Source organism: Heterodontus francisci, chromosome 1, assembly GCF_036365525.1.
Source record: "Heterodontus francisci isolate sHetFra1 chromosome 1, sHetFra1.hap1, whole genome shotgun sequence".
Classification (NCBI taxonomy): domain Eukaryota; kingdom Metazoa; phylum Chordata; class Chondrichthyes; order Heterodontiformes; family Heterodontidae; genus Heterodontus; species Heterodontus francisci.
Genome location: NC_090371.1, coordinates 99,754,931 through 99,775,665, shown reverse-complemented (window position 1 = coordinate 99,775,665; position 20,735 = coordinate 99,754,931). Strand labels below are relative to the sequence as shown.

The following is a 20,735-nucleotide window of genomic DNA, read 5'->3' as shown; positions in this document are numbered from 1 at the left end:
CCCTGCCTGGCTGAAACCGAACGGTGGACTAGAGACAGGAGAATTTATAAAGAGAAATAAAGAAATAGAGAAGCTAAATAATTACTTTGTGTCTGTCTTCACGGCGGAAGATACAAGAAGTCTCCCTGAAATAATTAAGATTCAAGGGTCTAGTGACAATGAGGAACTGAAAGAAATTAAGATTAGTAAAAAAAGTAGTATAGGAGAAATTAATGGGACTGAAAGTTGACAAATCGCTGGGACCCAATGATCTTCACCCTAGAGTGTTGAAAGAGATGGCTACAGAGATAGTGGATGCATTGATCTTTCAAAATTCTAGAAATTCTGCAATGGTGCCTGCAGATTGGAAGGTTGCAAATGTAACCCCACTGTTTAAGAAAGGAGGGACAGAGAAAAGGGGGAATTACAGACCTGTTCGCCTGACGTCAGTAATAGGAAAAATGTTAGAATCTGTTGTAAAGGATGTGATTACCGCACTCGTAAAAAATAATAGTCTGGGCAGAGTCAACATGGATTTATGAAGGGGAAATCATGTTTGACAAACTTGAAGTTTTTTCAGGTCATTACTAGCAGAGTGGATAAGGTGCTGGGTGGGGGGAGGTCCAGTGGATGTGGTGTATTTGGACTTTCAGAAGGCTTTTGATAAAGTCCCGCATAGGAAGTTAGTAAGTAAAATTGAAGCACATGTGATTGGGGGTAATATACCAGCATGGATTGAGGATTGGGTAACAGGCAGAAAACAGAGAGTAGGACTAAATGGATCATTCTCAGATTGGCAGGCTGTTACCAGTGGGGTACTGCAAGGATCAGTGCTTGGATCCCAGCTGTTGGCAATCTATATCAATGATTTGGATGTGGGGACCAATTGTAATATTTCCAAGTTTGCAGATGACACACAACTTGGTGGAATGGGAGTTGTGAGGAGGATGCAAAGAGGCTTCAAGAGAATTTGGACAGGCTGAGTGAATGGACAAGAACATGGCAGATGGAATATAATGTGGATAAGTGTGAGGTTATCCACTTTGGTAGGAGGAACGGAGATGCAGAGTATTTCTTAAATGGTGAGGGATTGGAAGTGTTGATGTCCAAAGGGACCTAGATGTCCTTATTCATAAGTCACTGAAAGCTGGCATGCAGGTACAACAAGCAGTTAGAAAGGCAAACAGTATGCTAGTCTTTATCGCAAGAAAATTTGAGGAGCAACGAAGTCTTGCTTCAGTTGTATAGAGCATTGGTGAGGCTGCACATGGACTATTGTGTGCAGTTCTGGTCCCCTTGTCTGAGGAAGTATATACTTGCCATAGAGAGTGTCCAGCAGAGGTTCACCAAACTGATTCCTGGGATGGTGGGATTGTCCTGTGAGGAGAGATTGAGGAGACTTGGCCTGTATTCTCTGGAGTTGAGAAGAATAAGAGGCGATCTCATAGAAACTTAAAATATTGTATGTTTTCAAAAAACAGTTAGATATAGCTCTTGGGCCTAAAGGGATCAAAGGGTATGGGGCGAAAGCCGGAACAAGCTGCTGAGTTGGATGATCAGCCTTGATCATAATGAATGGCAGAGCAGGCTCGGAGGGCCGAATGGCCTACTCCTATTTTTTATGTTTCTAATTCTTAAAGGGATAGACAGGGTAGATGCAGAAAGGATGTTTCCCCTGGCTGTGGGGTCTAGAACCAGGGGACACAATCTCAGAATAAAAGGAGCCATTTAGGACTGAGATGAGGAGGAACTTCTTCACTCAAAGAGTGGTGAATCTTTGGAATTATCTGCCCTAGAGGGTAGTGGAAGCTCAGTCACAGAGTGAGTTCAAGACTGAGATCAATAGATTTCTAGTTGCTAAGACAACAAAGGATATGGGGATAGTGCGGGAATATGGCATTGAAGTAGATGATCAGCCATGATCTAGAATGGTGGAGCGGGCTCTGAAGGACTGAATGGCCTACTCCTCCTACTCCTATGTTCTTATGTTCCTAGTTAAAATGAGACCAGTCACTTGTCTCTGCTGATCGTGCTTTCACACCATGTTCTAATGAGCATGTGAGCAGGACGCTTGCAAGAAGTGAACAGGATGGGGTGTTAGAGGCCCGTCAGTCTAGTTCCCATGCTCCAAGTTGACCTAAATGACCCTCGACCCCGCCCAAACCTGTTTTTGCCATCATGTCAAAACGGCCAGCAAATACCCCCATGGGTAGCACTGCAAAAAGGAAGCATAATTCGTTATCTATAGCCAAGGTAGTGGAATTACTGCAAAAATTAGATAAAGGTGTGCCAGTGCAAAAGCTGAATGAGGAGTATGGGGTGGGTACCTCCACCATTTACGATCTAAAGAAATAAAGACAAGATCATGAAGTTTTATGCTGAAAGTGACGTTCAGAAAGAAATGAATAAATGAAAAACTATGCATAAAACCAAAAGTGAAGCTTTAGACATAGTGATGATGGAATGGGTCCGACAGAGGAGTGAGAGGATGCCATTGACTGGGCAGATGTTGATTAAGCAAGCCAAGATTTTCCACAGTGAACTGAATATTTCAACTCCATGTGACTACGCTTCAGGTTGGTTAACCAAATTTAAAAGGCGTCATGAATAAAGAAATTAAAAGTTTTTGGAGATAAAGCCACAGCAGATCATGAGGCAGCTGAAAATTACATAGACGAATTTGTTAATTACTGATGAAAACCTTTCTGCTGAACAAATCTATAATGCCTATGAAACATCTCTATATTGGCATGACATACCAAGGAAAACCTTAGCAACAGCTAATGAGAAGGAAACAACAGGTGTAAAAGACGCAAAAGATAGGCTTACTGTGCCTGATTGTGCTAATGTAGCTGGGACACAAGTGTAAGATGTTTCAAGGGGGTAAGAATATTTCCAGTTCATTATTATTCTAACAAGCGAACATGGATAACCAGGCAAATTTGTTAGGACTGGACTGAGAAGCGCTTTGTTCCCGAGGCGCTCGCTCATTGTAAATTAGATACGGCTTGATAAAAAGTGTAAGATTTTGCTGTTTGACAATTGCTCAGCATGTCCTGATGCTGAACTTTTTGCGAAAGACAGCGTGTTTGGCATATATTTACCTGCGAACATAATGTCATTGGTACAGCCAATGGACATGGAATTTTAAGGTCTATGAAGTGTAAGTATAAAGATGAATTTATGAGATGTATGCTTAGTGCTGTGAACAGAGGCTTGGGGATAGAAGGATTCAGAAGACTTTTCAGTGAACATCTGGGCTGTTGTGCATGCGTGGAACCAAGTGATTCAAGACACCATGACTAATGCTTGGCACAACCTGTGGCCAGCAACTATGGCTGATGCTGATTTTGAAGGATTTCTTGTGCCTAATGAGAAGAAAATGACTTTGGAATGGTTAGAGTAAGTAAAAGGGTTGTCTTGTCAAGCTGCGCAATCATTGGATGCACAAGATATCGAAGAAGTTATGAACATAGACAATGATGCTTCCGTTCACACACTTACAGATGGTGAAATTGTGGAACTTGTTTTGTGTCCCGAGGAGAACGTAGAGCAACGCAGCTTCATAACGGAGCAAGAGATAATGCAGGTTTACAAGATTCAAGAAGAACTAATACATAAAGCAAATGAAATTAGCTGATCTCTTTAACAAGGCATCCCAGCAGAGTGCTATTGACCTGACTTCAACTTCAGCTGCAACTTCGAATGCAGTTTCCACGCAGGAAAATCCTATTGCTGGCCCATCAACACCAGAGTTCCGAGCTGAGCCCTTTCCCTCCCTCGAGTGCTTTCTCAAGCTGTAATTTGTAGAACAGGGCCCTCTAGAGGTGAGACTAAAGAACAACTAAACTGGTCAAGCCGGTTCATAGTGAACCTATGGTCACTTTTAACGCTTACTGAACTTACATTTAGAGAGTTATTTAAATATTTAAACCACCTGCAGGTGGTTTTCTATACAGTTGCAACAAGATGTGGAGGTTTTTCTGCTACAGTTTGTTGCTGAGTAAAAATTCTTAACCATTGAAATTCCTTGGGTCAAGAATATTTTGCATCAGTTCACTCATCAATGCATTATTACTTATGCTTGTTCATACGTTATTTCATATACAGGTATCTCTTATTCATTGAATTTGGCCGAGGATAGGCTACTGATTTTATTGTCCGGAATCCGGCACGGTCTCTGTTGGGAGGGTGCCGAAATTTGGACATCGGACCTGTTAAATCTGCTTCCATTACCTTTTCAGCCACTGCACTCCAGATTACAAGAAGTCGCTGAGTTTAAAAAAAAAAGTTTTCGCAAATTGCCTCCAGTTCTTTTGCCAATCACCTTAAATCTGCATCTTCTGGTTACTGACCCTTCTGCCACTGGAAACCTTTCATTATTTTGCACACTTCTATCAAATCTATTTTTAGCCTTCTCCGTTCTGAGCAAAACAAACCTAGCTTCTCCAGTCTCTCCACATAACTGACATCCCATATCCCTGGTACCATTCTAGTAAATCTCTTCTGCACCCTCTGAGGCCTTGGCATCCTTCCTAAATTGTGGTGCTCAGAATTGAACACAAGACTCCAGCTGAGGCCTGACCAACGTTTTATGAAGGTTTAGCATAACTTGCTTTTGTACTTTCTGCATCGACTAATAATGCCTAGAATTCGATTAGATTAGAGATACAACACTGAAACAGGCCCTTCGTCCCACCGAGTCTGTGCCGAACATCAACCACCCACTTATACTAATCCTACACTAATCCCATATTCCTACCAAACATCCCCACATGTTCCTATATTTCCCTACCACCTACCTATACTAGTGACAATTTATAATGGCCAATTTACCTATCAACCTGCAAGTCGTTTGGCTTGTGGGAGGAAACCGGAGCACCCGGAGAAAACCCACGCAGACACAGGGAGAACTTGCAAACTCCACACAGGCAGTACCCGGAATCGAACCCGGGTCCCTGGAGCTGTGAGGCTGCGGTGCTAACCACTGCGCCACTGTGCATATGCTTTGTTAACAACCTTCTCAACTTTTCCTGCCTCCTTCAAAGATTTGTGTACATACATCCTTAGTCTCTCTGTTTATATATCCCTGTTAAAATTGTACCATTTAGTTCATATTGCCTGTCCTCATTCTTCTGACCAAAATGTATCACTTCACACTTCTCTGCATTAAGTATCATCTGCCATTTGTCTGCCTATTTCACCAGTTTATGTCCTCCTGAAGTCTATTACTATCCTCATTGTTTATTGCATTTGAGTTTTGTCATCTTCAAATTTGGAAATTTTGCCTTGTATACCCAAGTGTATGTCATTAAAATATATCAAGTAAAGCAGTGTTTCTAATACTGATCCCTGGGGAACACCAGTGTATACCTCCCTTCCGTCTTAAAGCAGTGAACGGCTGTTTTGTTTTTAATCAGTGGCCTTCCCGCCGTCAGAAGGCCAGAGGTTGGGATGTTCACTGTACGTTGTTCATTCATTCGCAGCTCCTCAGATAATGAAGCAGCCTGTTAGAACGCAACAAGACCCGGACAAACACTCAGTCTTGGCTGAGTAGTGACAAGTAACACAAGTACCTACTAGGCAATAACCACCTCCAACAAGAGAGAATCTGACGACATCCCCTTGATATTCAATGGCATTACCATTGCCAAATCCCCCACCATCAACATCCTGGGGGTTACCAATGACCAGTAACTTAACTGGACCAGCCATATAAATACTGTGGCTACAAGAGCAGCTCAGAGGCTGGGTATTCTGCAGTGAGTAACTCACCTCCTGACTCCCCACATGCCTGAATGAGTGCAGCTCCAATAACGCTCAGACAGGGCAAAGCAACCCATTTGATCACCCCATCATCCACCACCTTCAACATTCAATCCCTCTATCACCAGTGCACTGTGGTTACAGTGTATACTGTCTTTAAAATGCACTGCAGCATCTCTAAGGTGTCTTTGACAGCACTTCCAAACCTCCGATCGCTACCATTTAAATTTAAAAGAACAAGGCCATCAGGGGAACACTACCACCTGCCAGTTCCCCTCCAAGTTGCACACCATCCTGACGTGGAGATATGTCAGTTCAAGAAGGTGGCTTACCACCACCTTCTCGTGGGCAATTGGGTTTGGGCAATAAATGCTGGCCCACAACCTATTAACGAATAAATAAAACAAAATGCTCCCCTCTGCTTGCTCTCCCTTAGCTGTGCTGTCGCTGTAAAACAAACAATTGCAGTTCACTCATAAGCCCTCTCCATTACTTCATCAAATAACTCAATCAAGTCAAACGCATGATGTGTTTAACAAATTCATGCTGACATTCATTTAGTTGCTGACACTTTTGCAAGTGCCAATTAATTTTGTCCTGGATTATTGCCTGTTTCCCCACCACTGCCATTATTAGGTTGACTTGCCTGTAGTTGCTGGGTTTCTCAGTCTCTCATTTTGTAAACAGGGCTGTAATATTTGTAAACCTTCAGTTCTCTGGAGCCACCCCTTTAACTAAGCAGAATTGAAAGATTGTGGCCAGTCACAACAATTTCTGCCCTTATTTCGTTCAGTAACTTAGGATGCGTCCCATCCAGACAGCTTGACCTTTCTACTTTGAGAACTGCCAACCTTTGTGCCTGCAGTTTATTTTTTATCCTATCCAATATCGCTGTTACCTTCTCCTGTACTGTGAAATTTGCAGCATTCCCTTTTCCAGTGAAGACCGATGTAGAGACTCATTTACTACCTCAGCCATTCCCTCTCCCTCGAGAAGCAACTCCTTTTTGGTCTCTAATCAGCCCAACCCTTCCTTTTGACTACCCTTTCTGTCTTTATTATTCGTTGCTGCCATTTATTGCCTGTCCATAATTGCCCTTGAGCCACTACAGTCCATGTGGTGTTGAGGAGGGAGTTCCAGGGTTTTGGCCCAATGACAGTGAAGGAATGGCAACATAATTCCAGGTCAAGTTGCTGTATGGTTTGGAGGGGAACTTGGTGTTCCCATGTGTCTGCTGCCCTTGTCCTTCTCTGTGGTAGAGCACACTGGTTTGGAGAGTTGCTCCAGTGCATCTTGTAGATGGTCTCACTGCTGCCACTGTGCACCAGTCGTGGAGGGAGTGAATGTTTAAGGTGGGGGATGAGGTGCCAGTCAAGCAGGCTGGTTTGTCTTGGATGGTGTCGAGCTTCTTGAGTGTTGTTGGAGCTGCACTCATCCAGGCAAGTGTATTCCATCATACTGACTTGTTCCTTGTAGATAGTAGGCAGGCTTTGGGGAGCCAGGAGGTGAGCTACTCTCCACAGAATTCCCAGCCTCTGACCTGTTCTTGTAGCCACAATATTTATATGGCTGGTCCAGTTAAGTTTCTGGTCAATGGTAACCTCCTAGGATGTTGCTGGTGGGGGGATTCAGTGATGATAATCCTGTTCAATGTCAAGGGGAGATGGTTAGATACTCTCTTGTTGGCGATGGTCATTGCCTGGCTCGTGTTTGACGCTAATGTTGCTTGCCTCATATCTGTCCAAGTCTGAATGTTGTCCAGGTCTTGGTTGTGTGCAGGCACAGACTGCTTCAGTATCTGAGGAGTTGTGAATGGTGCTGAACATTGCAATCAAGTGAATATCCCCATTTCTGACCTTATGTTGAAGGGAAGGTCATTGACTAAGCAGTTAAAATTGGTTGTTCCTCGGACACTACCGAGAGGAATTCCTGCAACTCTGTCTTGGGTTTGAGATGATTGGCCTCCAACAACCTTTGTGCTAGATATGACTCCAACCAGTGGAGAGTTCTCCTCCTGATTCCCATTGACTTCACTTTTGCTAGGGACTTGGTGAGACTGCACCTCAAGTATTGTGTACAGTTTTGGTCTCCTTACCCAAGGGAAGATAGGTTATTGGCTATCCCTCGCAGGTGAGGACGATTGTCTTCCTTGAGTCCGAAGATGGCTGATGAGGCTGATTTGGGATCCACAGACTTTACAGCACATAGAGCATTTGTTGTCATGAGGGATGTCTGGTTGTGTATTTATTAGTTCAGGTCATGGCTTGTTCTTTTCGCTGCTCTCGCTATTCCTCTTCATTTTGTCATCGTTGAGTCTCAAAATGTTGGGATCCTTCCCACAGACTATGCCTCCATCTGGTTCGGTGCAGGGCGATTGTCTCCCAGGAGTCGATGTCAATGTTGCATTTCTTCATGTTGGCTTTCAGCACATCCTTGAAGCGCTTCTTTTGACCTCCTCTGGTGCATCTGCCCTGCTTGAGCTGGGAGAAGACTACCTGCTTTGGGAGCCTGGAATCTGATATTCAAACTATACAACCAACCCAAAGAAGCTGATAGCGGATAATCATAGCCGCGATGCTTGTGGTGCCTGCTTGTGAGAGGGCACTGATATTGGTGTGCCTGTCCACCCACTTGATATGTAAGATCTTCTGCATTTAGCGTTGATTCTATGACTCCAGTGCCTCCTATACGTTGTCCATGTTTCATCCCCGTACTGTAAGATAGGGATCACCAGCCTCCACATGTATTTGGACAGACCGACACCTTGATCCAATGGCAGGGCAACCAAGACGATTGGGGAGGGGTTTCGTTCTGATGCAGCCTTCGTCCACCAGAACAGCTGTTTAGATATTTCAGATGGCATGTCATCTTCCGCCCGTTACCTTCTGGGAGCGGACCGGACCTGTGGAGAGAACGCCGAGAGTGGAGCCTATAAATTGAGCCCGAGGATCGAGGCCCAGTCTCTTACCTTCCGGGAGCGGAGCTCTTCCAGTGCGCCAGAGTTTTGAAGAAAAAAGCTAACAGTGACGTCACAGGAGAGCTGCAAGATGATTGGTTGGTGAGTCACTGCTGTTAGGGAATAGCTGTAAATAGCTGAGTAAGTATCTCAGGTAAAAAAAAGTTTAAAGTTTATTTCAAATAAAGTTTTTTTTTTTAGGGAGTTCTGTAGTAATGAGGACCAGGGAAGAAGGGCCCTAGAGTAACTGATATAATTGGACATTAAGATCTTCCAGAAGGTTTAATTTAATTTAAAGGGTTAAGTCAAAGCCATGGTGTGCTCCCGGCTTCCAACACGGAGCATGAGAACAATTCCAGTGCCCGGGACCAGCATGTGTGCAGGAAATGTCTCCAGCTGCAGCTCCTGGAAGCCCGGGTTTTGGAGCTGGAGCAGCAGCTGGGGACACTGGAGCATCCACGAGGCGGAGAGTATCGTGGATAGCACATATAAAGAGGTGGTCACACTGCAGGCTCAGATGCCACAGGCAGGAGGGGAGTGGGTGACCACCAGAGCAAGAGGTCTAGGCAGGCCGTGCAGGAATCTCCTGTGACTATTGCCCTGCAAAACAGATATACTGCTTTGGATACTGTTGGCGGGGAATGGTCTCTCGGGAAAGCAGCAACAGCCCAATTCGTTGCACCACGGTTGGCTCTGCTGCACAGGGGAGGAGTAAAAAATGTGGGAATGCAATAGTTATAGGGGATTCAATTGTCAGGAGAATAGGCGTTTCTGTGGCAGCAAAAGAAACTCCAGGATGGTATGTTGCCTCCCTGGTGCTAGGGTCAAGGATGTCTCCGAGCGGTTACAGGGTATTCTGAAGGGGGTGGGTGAACAGCCAGTGGTCATTGTACACATTGTTACAAACGACATAGGTTTAAAAAAAAAAGGATGAAGTTCTAAAAGCAGAATATAGGGAGCTAGGAAGTAAGTTGAAAAGTAGGACCTCAAAGGTAGTGATCTCAGGATTACTACCAGTGCCACGTGCTAGTCAGAGTAGAAATGGCAGGATATATCAGATGAATACGTGGCTGAAGGGATGGTGTGAGGGAGAGGGTTTTAGATTACTGGGGAGGTGGGGCCAGTACAAACTGGACGGGTTACACCTGGGCAGGACCGGGACTGATGTCTGAGGGGGAATATTTGCGAGAGTGGTTGGGGAGGGTTTAAACTAAAATGGCAGAGGGATGGGAACCTTTGCAAGGAGTCAGAGGAGGGGGGATCAAAGACGAGAACAAAACGACAGTAAGGGGATTAAGAAAAGTGATAGGCAGAGAAATCAAGGGCCAGAATCAAACAGGGACACAATGAAAAATATTGCGAAGAGGACATGTAATGTTAAAAAGACAAGCCTTAAGGCTTTGTGCCTTGACGCGTGGAGCATTCGCAATAAAGTGGATGAATTAATCGCGCAAATAGATGTAAACGGGTATGATATAGTCGGGATTACGGAAGCATGGCTGCAAGGTGACCAGGGATGGGAAATGAACATCCAGGGATATTCAGTATTTAGGAAGGACAGACAAAAAGTAAAAGGCGGTGGAGTTGCATTGCTGGTGAAAGAGGAAATTAACACAATAGTGAGGAAAGATATTAGCTCTGATGATGTGGAATCTGTATGGGTAGAGCTAAGAAACACTAAGGGGCAAAAAACGTTAGTGGGGGTTGTATATAGACCTCCAAACTGTAGTGGTGATGTTGGGAATGGCATTAAACAGGAAATTAGAGATGCATGTGATAAAGGAACATCTCTAATTATGGGTGATTTTAATCTGCATATAGATTGGGCAAATCAAATTGGTCACAATACCGTAGAGGAGGAATTCTTGGAGCATATACGGGATGGTTTTCTGGACCAATACTTTGAACCAACGAGAGAACAGGCCATCCTAGACTGGATATTGTGTAATGACGGAGGAATAATTGACAATCTAGTGGTGCGAGCCCCCTTGGGGATGAGCGACCATAATATGATAGAATTCTTCATCAAGATGGAGATTGACGTCGTTGATTCTGAGACTAGGGTCCTGAATCTGAGTAAAGGAAACTACGAAGGTATGAGGCGCGAGTTGGCCATGACGGATTGGGAAACGTTACTTAAAGAGATGACGGTGGATAGGCAATGGCAAACATTGAAAGAGCGCATGGATGAACTGCAACAATTGTTTATCCCCGTCTGGCGCAAAAGTAAAACGGAAAAGGTAGCCAAACCACGACTTACAAGGGAAATTAGAGATAGCATTAGATCCAAGGAAGAGGCATATAAATTTGCCAGAAAAAACAGACCTGAGGATTGGGAGCAGTTTAGAATTCACCAAAGGAGGACCAAGGGATTGATCAAGAAGGGGAAAATAGAGTATGAGAGCAAGCTTGCGGGGAACATAAAAACTGACTGTAAAAGTTTCTGTAGGTATGTGAAGAGAAAAAGATTGGTGAAGACAAATGTAGGTCCCTTACAGTCAGAAATGGGGGAATTTATTGTGGGAAATAAAGAAATGGCTGACCAACTAAATGCATTCTTTGGTTCTGTCTTCACAAAGGATAACACAAATATCATACCAGAAATGTTGGGGAACACAGGGCTTAGTGAGAGAGAGGAACTGAAAGAAATCAGTATTAGTAGAGAAATGGTGTTGAGGAAATTGATGGGATTGAAGGCCGATAAATCCCCAGGGCCTGAGGATATGCATCCCAGAGTACTTAATGAAGTGGCCCTAGAAATAGTGGATGCATTGGTGGTCATCTTCCAAGATTCTATAGACTCTGGAACAGTTCCTACAGATTGGAGGGTAGCTCATATAACCCCACTATTTAAAAAGGGAGGTAGAGAGAAAGCATGGAATTACAGACCAGTCAGTCTGACGTCGGTAGTGGGAAAATTCTCGAGTCCATTATCAAAGATTTTATAGCAGAGCACTTGGAGAACAGTGGTAGAATGGGACAGAGTCAGCATGGATTTATGGAAGGGAAATCATGCTTGACAAATCTACAAGAATTCTTCGAGGATGTAACTAGTAGAGTTGATGGGCAGCCAGTGGATGTGGTTTATTTGGACTTTCAGAAGGCTTTGGACAACGCCCCGTATAAGAGATTAGCATGTAAAATTAAAGCGCATGGGATTGAGGGTAGTGTATTGCGATGGATAGAAAATTGGTTGGCGGACAAGAAACGAAGAGTAGGGATAAATGGGTCTTTTTCCGAATGGCAGGCAGTGGACTAGTGGGGTACCGCAGGGATCGGTGCTAGGACCCCAGCTATTCACAATATACATTAATGATTTAGTTGAGGAAATTAAATGTAATATCTCCAGATTTGCAGATGACACAAAACTGGGTGGGAGGGTGAGTTGAGAGGAGGGTGCAGAGAGGCTTCAGGGTGATTTGGATAAGTTGCATGAGTGGCCTAATGCATGGCAGATGCAGTATAATGTGGATAAATGTGAGATTATCCACTTTGGTAGCAAAAACAGGAAGGCAGATTATTATCTGGCTATAACCTGAGAGAGAGGACTACGCAGCGAGACCTGGGTGTTCTCGTACACCAGTCGCTGAAGGTAAGCATACAGGTGCAACAGGCGGTAAAGGCAAATGGTATGTTGGCCTTCATAGCGAGAGGATTTGAGTACAGGAGCAGGGATGTCTGCAATTATACAGGGCCTTGGTGAGGCCACACCTGGAATATTGTGTGCAGTTTTGGTCTCCTTATCTGCGTAAGGATGTTCTTGCGATAGAGTGCAGCGAAGGTTTACCAGACTGATTCCTGGGATGGCGGGACTGATGTATGAGGAGAGATTGAGTTAGTTCGGCTTATATTTGCTGAAGTTCAGAAGAGCGAGGGGGGAATCTCATAGAAACCTATAAAAATCTAACAGGACTTGACAGGGTAGATGCAGGAAGGATGTTCCCGATGGTGGGGGAGTCCAGAACCAGGGGTCATAGTCTAAGGATACCGGGTAAACTTTTCAGGACTGAGATGAGAAATTTCTTCACCCAGAGAGTGGTGAGCCTGTGGAATTCTCTACCACGGAAAGCAGTTGAGGCCAAAACATTGAATGTTTTCAAAAAGGAATTAGATATAGCACTCGAGTCTAAAGGGATCAAAGGGTATGGGGCGAAAGCAGGAACAGGTTACTGAGTAGGATGATCAGCCATGATCATAATGAATGGCGGAGCAGGCTCGAAGGGCCAAATGGCCTACTCCTGCTATTTTCTATGTTCTGTTCTACCATTGAGGACTTATTTTCCAGAGCCCCATCTGCTGAGTGTTCATTACTCATTTCCCAGGTTCCGTGGCAAGAACGAGGGGGTGGACTTTGAAACCCCTAAGGAAGGATATACTTGCCAAAGAGGGAGCGCAGAGAAGGTCAGACTGATCTCTGGGATGGTGGTATTGTCCTATGAGTAAAGATTGAGCAGACTGGGCCTATATTCTCTATAGGGTTTAAAAGAATGAGAGGTGATCTCATTGAAGCATACAAAATTCTTAAAGGCTCGACAGGGTTGATGTAGGAAGGATGTTTCCTGTGGCTGGGGAGTCCTGAACCAGGGGACACGGTCTCAGAATAAGGGGCGGGCCATTTATGACTGAGATAAGGAGGAATTTCTTCTCAGAGGGTGGTGAATCTTTGGAATTCTCTGCCCCAGAGGGCTATGGCAAATCAGTCGTTAAGTATGTTCAAACCGAGAATGATAGATTTCTTATTAAAAACATCAAAGATTATGGGGATAGTGCAGGAAAATGGCATTGAAATAGAAGATCAGCCATGATCTCATTGAATGCTGAAGAGGGCTTGAAGGGCTGAATGGCCTACTCCTATTTCTTATGCAGTCAGTGGCTGTATTGTCACATGAACCTTATAGTGATGCAGACTGAAGTATTTCAGAACTGTCATGGTTACCTATGACGTCTTTAGACTTTTCTCTTGGTAATCACTCATGCTGGGGTATTTTTCACATATCAACAGACTTTCAGTGCCTTGGCTAAGCATCCATTCTTTATATAGACAATGAGTGTTGGACTGCATAACCAAAGGAGAAGTCACAGCTCAACAGCATCCTGTCCTTGACTATTCATGCATGTATTTCCATGCGATTCACCAGATGATGAGAGGGGGAGAAAACCTTGGTTGAAATTGCTGATTCCTATTCTGGGACAACCAAACCAATTGGAAAGCCTCATTTCCAATCTAGCTGATGACACAGACTGGTGATCCAAACTGAGCTATTTTGGTCTGTGCAGTTCAGTACCAGATCACATGCTGCATTTATCTACTGAGACTTCAGGTGACCATCTTCAATTTTACAATCCTGTAAAATGAAACAAAATTTTAATAGTTGAACACCGTTTTCATTACTACAAGGAACTGAGGGTACAATTAGCATAATAGTGTTCAGAAACTTATTCACCAACAATAGAATCAACCACCTCAGTGGCTTGTGAATTTTATATCAGATAACCCCAAAATCAAATGGTTAAGTGTGGGTTGTTTCCTTTAACTAAAAAAAATCTTACCAGTGGCCCTTTTTTTAAAAAAAACAGTCGGTTGAAAAAGTTGTCAACTTATGATTACTTTATTTGTTTGTATTTGCTTAAATATTCGGATGGTTTTGATGGAGCTTTATGCTTTTTTGACCTATAAAGTGCCTTGGGATGCTTTATTACACTAAAGGTGTTATGTAAATGAAAGTTGTTGTTAGATGTTAATACTGGATACAGAGAGAAAAATGAACTATTGCCCAGCAGTGACTTCATTTATCTTAATTGGCACAAAGTTTGACCCACAATATTTATTACTATCTATCATTTTTGCATTAACTACTGGAATAAAATATGAATACTTCTAGTTTTGATTATATTGAACTTTGTACTCTAATGGAAACAATACTATCTTCCATTGAATGTTTATGATCTGTATTTCGATTAAGTGGCATTCAAACCTAATGTTCTCAGAATGTAATTGCATGTTTGTTTCCTCTTGTACCTGTCTCTTGACTGAGTCTTCACTTTTGGAAGTTGAACCATCCTGGGTTCGAAAAGCTCAGTTATCTTCTGGGGCACTAGTGGGCTATTGAGTCTCAAGGTCTTATAAAGATTGAGCAATACTATAAGAGGGAAAAGAATCATTCAGGTCCAAATGTTTTTCCTTTTTCCTGCATGCAGATTTTGCAAAATCTGTCAAGATAATTCTGGGATTTCAACAACCACAAAGTAGAGCTTTGGAAGCTGTCCCATCAGTGCTGAAAAATCCTGTTTGAGACTGGATGAATGGCAGCCATGTCCATGAGGTGCTATGAATAGCCCGCAAAGCATGCTAGACTCGAGTCCCATAATACAAAGCTGATAGCCCCATTCGTTTGCTACTTTTTCTACAGACAACATAAACAATATGAAAGTACAACCTGAAGATTCCTAAAACTATACTTTTCTCACCTGCTAATGCATCATCCTGTACTTCTGCATTATTTCTGGCATTTTATTTTCAATTCTGTCTCTTTCCATCACTGATTCCCTCTCCCCCCCCACTCTTTCTAACTCTTGCAATTTTTAATTTTTACGAAACTTCTGATTCAGAAGACGCCCGTGTATTTATGCTGTCTGCGAACTCGACTGCGCATCTTGAGTCCCTTGAATCACCTGACTTTTTGGTCTCATCGTTGAAAGCACCACTTAGTTTTTTAAGATTGTCTGCTCTGTTCATTGCTCTTCCAGCCTTTAACTCTCTGGCAACTTTTTATCAGGCAAATTTAAATCTATTGGCACTGAACTTTTCTAAAATAGTTTTTCTTGCCAACGGATCATTAGCAATAACACCACTTCGAAATAGATTTACACATCAAATCATAAATGAACTTTAAAGAGCTTTTTAATCAGCCTGATAATTGGACTAATAATTCAAGTAATCTAGCTTTTTCCTCCTCTCTATTCTTAATTCTTACACTAGCTGTTTCTTCTTTGCTAAACTCATGTGGCCATCATCTCATAACTGTCTCTTGCACAATGCTGTGTAACAAATTCAGCACTGAAGCAGTCCTTTCTTGCTTTGTCCTTTTTTAGTCAGGTAGCTGGGACAATTTTTGAGAATCCTTTGCATCTGTCTCTGGTCCAACTGTTGTTTTTGCTCTACTCCTACTTCTCTCTGTGCCAGTTAAGTAACGGATCTGTCTGACCTAGAAGGTTTCATACTTTTAACCATCTGTGATACTATTCTTGGTTGAATTTAAGCTTTAAATACTGTATGTTAGTCATTGAAGCTGCAGTTCAGGAAGCTACTGCTTGTTATACCATGTGTTCTCCTTGCAGACTTGGTGGTGTCCTACATCTATGGGTTTACCTAGGTTTGCCAGTACTAATTTTTTTTTTAAATCTTTACATGTGATGTGAGCATCACTGGCAAGGACAGCATTTGTTGCCCACCCCTAATTGCCCTTGAGGAGGTGGTAGTGAGCCACTGCCTTGAACCGCTGCAGTCCATATGGTGTAGGTATGCCCACAGTGCTGTTAAGGGAGTTCCAAGTTTTTGACCCAGTGCCAGTGAAGGAATGGCGATATAGTTCCAAGTCAGGATGGCGTGTGGCTTGGAGGGTAACTTGCAGGTGGGGGTGTTCCCATGCATCTGCTGCCCTTGTCCATGTAGGTGGAAGAGGTCACGAGTTTGGAAGGTGCTTTTGAAGGAGGCTTTGCGAGTTGCTGCCGTGCATCTTGGAGATGGTACACACTGCTGCCACTGTGCGTCGGTGGTGGAGGGAGTGAACGTTGAAAGTGGATGGGGTGCCAGTCAAGTGGGTTGCTTTGTCCTGGATGGTGTCAAGCTTCCTAAGTTTTCTTGAAGCTTCACCCATCCAGGCAAGTGAAGAGTATTCCATCATGCTCTTGACTTGTGCCTTGTAGATGGTGGACAGGCTTTGGGGAGCCAAGAGGTGAGTTACTCACTGCAGAATTCCCAGCCGCTGACATGCTCTTGTAGCCACAGTAGTTATATGGTTAGTCCAGTTAAGTTTCTGGTCAATAGTAACCCCCAAGATTATGGTGGGGTATTCAGTAATGGTAATGTTGTTGAGTGTCTAGGGGAGATGGTTAAATTCACTCTTGGGGATTGTTTGGCGCGAATGTTACTTGCCACTTATCAGCCCAAGCCTGAATATTGTCCAGGTTTTGCTGCATACGGGCACAGACTGCTTCAGTATCTGAGGAGTCTTGAGTACTGTACGCTGTGCAATCATCAGCGAACATCCCCACTTCTGACCTTGTGATGGAGGGGAGGTCATTGATGAAACAGCTGAAGATGATTGGGCCGAGGACGCTGCCCTGAGGAACTCCTGCAGTGATGTCCCGGGGCTGAGATGATTGCTCTCCAACAACCACAACCATCTTAGTTTAGTTTTAGACATACAGCACTGAAACAGGCCCTTTGGCCCACCGAGTCTGTGCTGACAATCGACCACCCATTTATACTAATCCTACACTAATCCCATATTCCTAACACATCCCCACCTATTCCTATATTTCCCTACCACCTACCTATACTAGGGGCAATTTATAATGGCCAATTTACCTACCAACCTGCAAGTCTTGTGGCTTGTGGGAGGAAACCGGAGCACCCGGAGAAAACCCACGCAGACATAGGGAGAACTTGCAAACTCCACACAGGCAGTACCCAGAATTGAACCCGGGTCGCTGGAGCTGTGAGGCTGCGGTGCTTACCACTGTGCCGCCCTGATCTTCCTTTTGTGCTAGGGGTGACTCCAAACAGCAGAGAGTTTTCCCTGATTTCCATTAACTTCACTTTGCTAATTTTCCTTGATGTTATACTCATTCACATGCTGCCTTGAGGTTAAGAGTAGTCACTCTCACCACGTAATTTGAAAAAGTCATTGACGACGTGCTTGAAATATGTACCTCAGAAATAAAGTTAAGAAAATAATCTTGCACAGACCTTTGAATGGATGGACTTTATAAAAGAAGAGGGCAAAAACTAAAAGGGCAAGCATTTGCTTGGAAAGTACTTTCCACCACAGTGCAGCTTTTAAGTACAGAATGTCAGTTAGGTAGATCAATTGAGTCTTTGCATTCAGGAATTATCAGGTATGTATTTCAATATGCTTTAAATGTTAACACCTCCTTGTGCAATAGTTTGATTTCAATATGTCTTTTTAAGGGATTACATGGATCGCCTGGTGGATGAGGCTGAGATGGGAATGTTAAGTCGATCAGTACATTCTCCGTCCATGTGCTCTTCTGTCAGCAGACCAGAAACAATTTCTGATAATTTAATGAGCTCTGGCCATGAGTTTTCTGGTAAGAACTGTACACATTCAGCTTTTTCAGGCAAAAGTTATAATCTCAGATTCAAAAGACTTCAAAATGCAACTTTTGTCTTTGTGGACTTGCATGTATCCCAGTTTGAAAGAATCTTGGTGTTGTATTTAAGAAGTTATCCACTTGTAAGATGGCAATCCATTCCAATCTCCCCAGGCTCTCAAAATAAGAAACATATGTGCACATAGGACTGGTGGTCTGAAGTGCATTTGTTTCAATGCGAGAAGTATAACAGGTAAGGCAGATGAACTTCGAGCTTGGATTAGTACTTGGAACTATGATGTTGCTATTGCAGAGACTTGGTTGAGGGAAGGACAGGATTGGCAGCTAAATGTTCCAGGATTTAGAAGCTTCAGGCGGGATAGAGGGGGATGTAAAAGGGGAGGGGGAGTTGCATTACTTGTTAAGGAGAATATCACAGCTGTAATGCGGGAGGCCACCTCGGAGGGGTCGTGCAGCGAGGCAATATGGGTGGAGCTCAGGAATAGGAAGGGTACAGTCACGATGTTGGGGGTTTTCTACAGGCCTCCCAACAGCCAGTGGGAGGTAGAGGAGCAGATATGTGGACAGATTTTGGAAAGATGTAAAGGTAACAGGGTTGTAGAGGTGGGTGATTTTTAACTTCCCCTATATTGACTGGGACTCAGTGCTAGGGGCTTAGATGGGGCAGAATTTGAAAGGAGCATCCAGGAGGGCTTCTTGAAACAATACGTAGATAGTCCAACTAGGGATGGGGCCATACTGGACCTGGTATTGGGGAATGAGCCCGGCCAGGTGGTCGAAGTTTCAGTCGGGGAGCCTTTCGGGAACAGTGACCATAATTCCATAAGTTTTAAGGTACTTGTGGATAAGGATAAGAGTAGTCCTTAGGTGAAGGTGCTAAATTGGGGGAAGGCTAATTATAACAATATTACTGAAGAATTTAGATTGGGGGCGGCTGTTTGAGGGTAAGTCAACATCTGACATGTGGGAGTCTTTCAAATGTCAGTTGATTAGAATCCAGGTCCAGCATGTTCCTGTGAGGAAGAAGGATAAGTTTTGCAAGTTTCGGGAACCTTGGATAACGCGGGATATTGTGAGCCTAGTCAAAAAGAAGGAAGCATTCGTAAGGGCTGGAAGGCTAGGAACAGACGAATCCCTTGAGGAATATAAAGACAGTAGAAAGGAACTTAAGCAAGGAGTCAGGAGGGCTAAAAGGGGTCATGAAAATTCATTGGCAAACGGGATTAAGGATAATCCCAAGGCTTTTTATACATATATAAAGAGCAAGAGGGTAACTAGGGAAAGGGTTGGCCTGCTCAAGGACAGAGATGGGAATCTATGTGTGGAGCCAGAGGAAATGGGAGAGGTACTAAATGAGTACTTGGCATCACTATTCACCAAAGAGAAGGACCTGGTGGATGATGAGCCTAGGGAAGGAAGTGTAGATAGTCTCAGTCATCTCATTATCAAAAAGGAGGAGGTGTTGGGTGTCTTGCAAAGCATTAAGGTAGATAAGTCCCCAGGGCCTGATGGGATCTACCCCAGAATACTAAGGGAGGCAAGGGAAGAAATTGCTGGGGCCTTGACAGAAATCTTTGCATCCTCATTGGCTACAGGTGAGGTCCCAGAGGACTGGAGAATAGCCAATGTTGTTCCTTTGTTTAAGAAGGGTAGCGAGGATAATCCAGGAAATTATAGGTCGGTGAGCCTTACATCAGTAGTAGGGAAATTATTGGAGAGGATTTTTCGGGACAGGATTTACTCCCATTTGGAAACAAACAAACTTGTTTGCGAGAGGCAGCATGGTTTTGTGAAGGGGAGGCCGTGTCTCACTAATTTAATTGAGTTTTTTGAGGAAGTGACGAAGATGATTGATGAAGGAAGGGCAGTGGATGTTATCTATATGGACTTGAGTAAAGCCTTTGACAAGGTCCCGCATGGCAGACTGGTGCAAAAGGTGAAGTCTCACGGGTTCAGAGGTGAGCTGGCAAGATGGATACAGAACTGGCTCGGTCATAGAAGACAGAGGGTAGCAGTGGAAAGGTGCTTTTCTGAATGGAGGGATGTGACTCGTGGTGTTCCGCAGGGATCAGTGCTGGGATCTTTGCTCTTTGTAGTATATATAAATGATTTGGAGGAAAATGTAGCTGGTCTGATTAGTAAGTTTGAGGACGACACAAAGGTTGGTGGAGTTGTGGATAGTGATGAAGATTGTCAGAGGATACAGCAGGATATAGATCGGTTGGAAACTTGGGCGGAGAAATGGCAGATGGAGTTTAATCCGGACAAATGTGAGGTAATGCATTTTGGGAGATCTAATGCAGGTGGGAAGTATACAGTAAATGGCAGAACCCTTAGGAGTATTGACAGGCAGAGAGATCTGGGCGTACAGGTCCACAGGTCACAAAGTGGCAACGCAGGTGGATAAGGTAGTCAAGAAGGCAGATGGCATGCTTGCCTTCATCATTCGGGGCATAGAGTATAAAAATTGGCAAGTCATGTTGCAGCTGTACAGAACCTTAGTTAGGCCACACTTAGAATATTGCGTGCAATTCTGGTCGCCGCACTACCAGAAGGACATGGAGGCTTTGGAGAGGGTACAGAAGAGGTTTACCAGGATGTTGCCTGGTCTGGAGGGCATTTGCTATGAGGAGAGGTTGGATAAACTCGGATTGTTCTCACTGGAACGACTGAGGTG

The 20,735-nt window shown here is 43.8% G+C and overlaps 1 protein-coding gene across 4 annotated transcripts in view; it reads left to right on the top strand.

The window, feature by feature from the left end:
* mier3a (mesoderm induction early response 1, family member 3 a) overlaps positions 1-20,735 on the top strand; it is a 94,979-nt gene that overhangs the window by 66,900 nt on the left and 7,344 nt on the right. For all 4 annotated transcript variants that reach the window (XM_068033560.1, XM_068033550.1, XM_068033542.1 and 1 more), the window contains one exon: positions 17,895-18,034. In XM_068033560.1, coding sequence (XP_067889661.1) covers positions 17,895-18,034 — 140 coding nt within the window. The remainder of the gene's footprint in view (positions 1-17,894; positions 18,035-20,735) is intronic.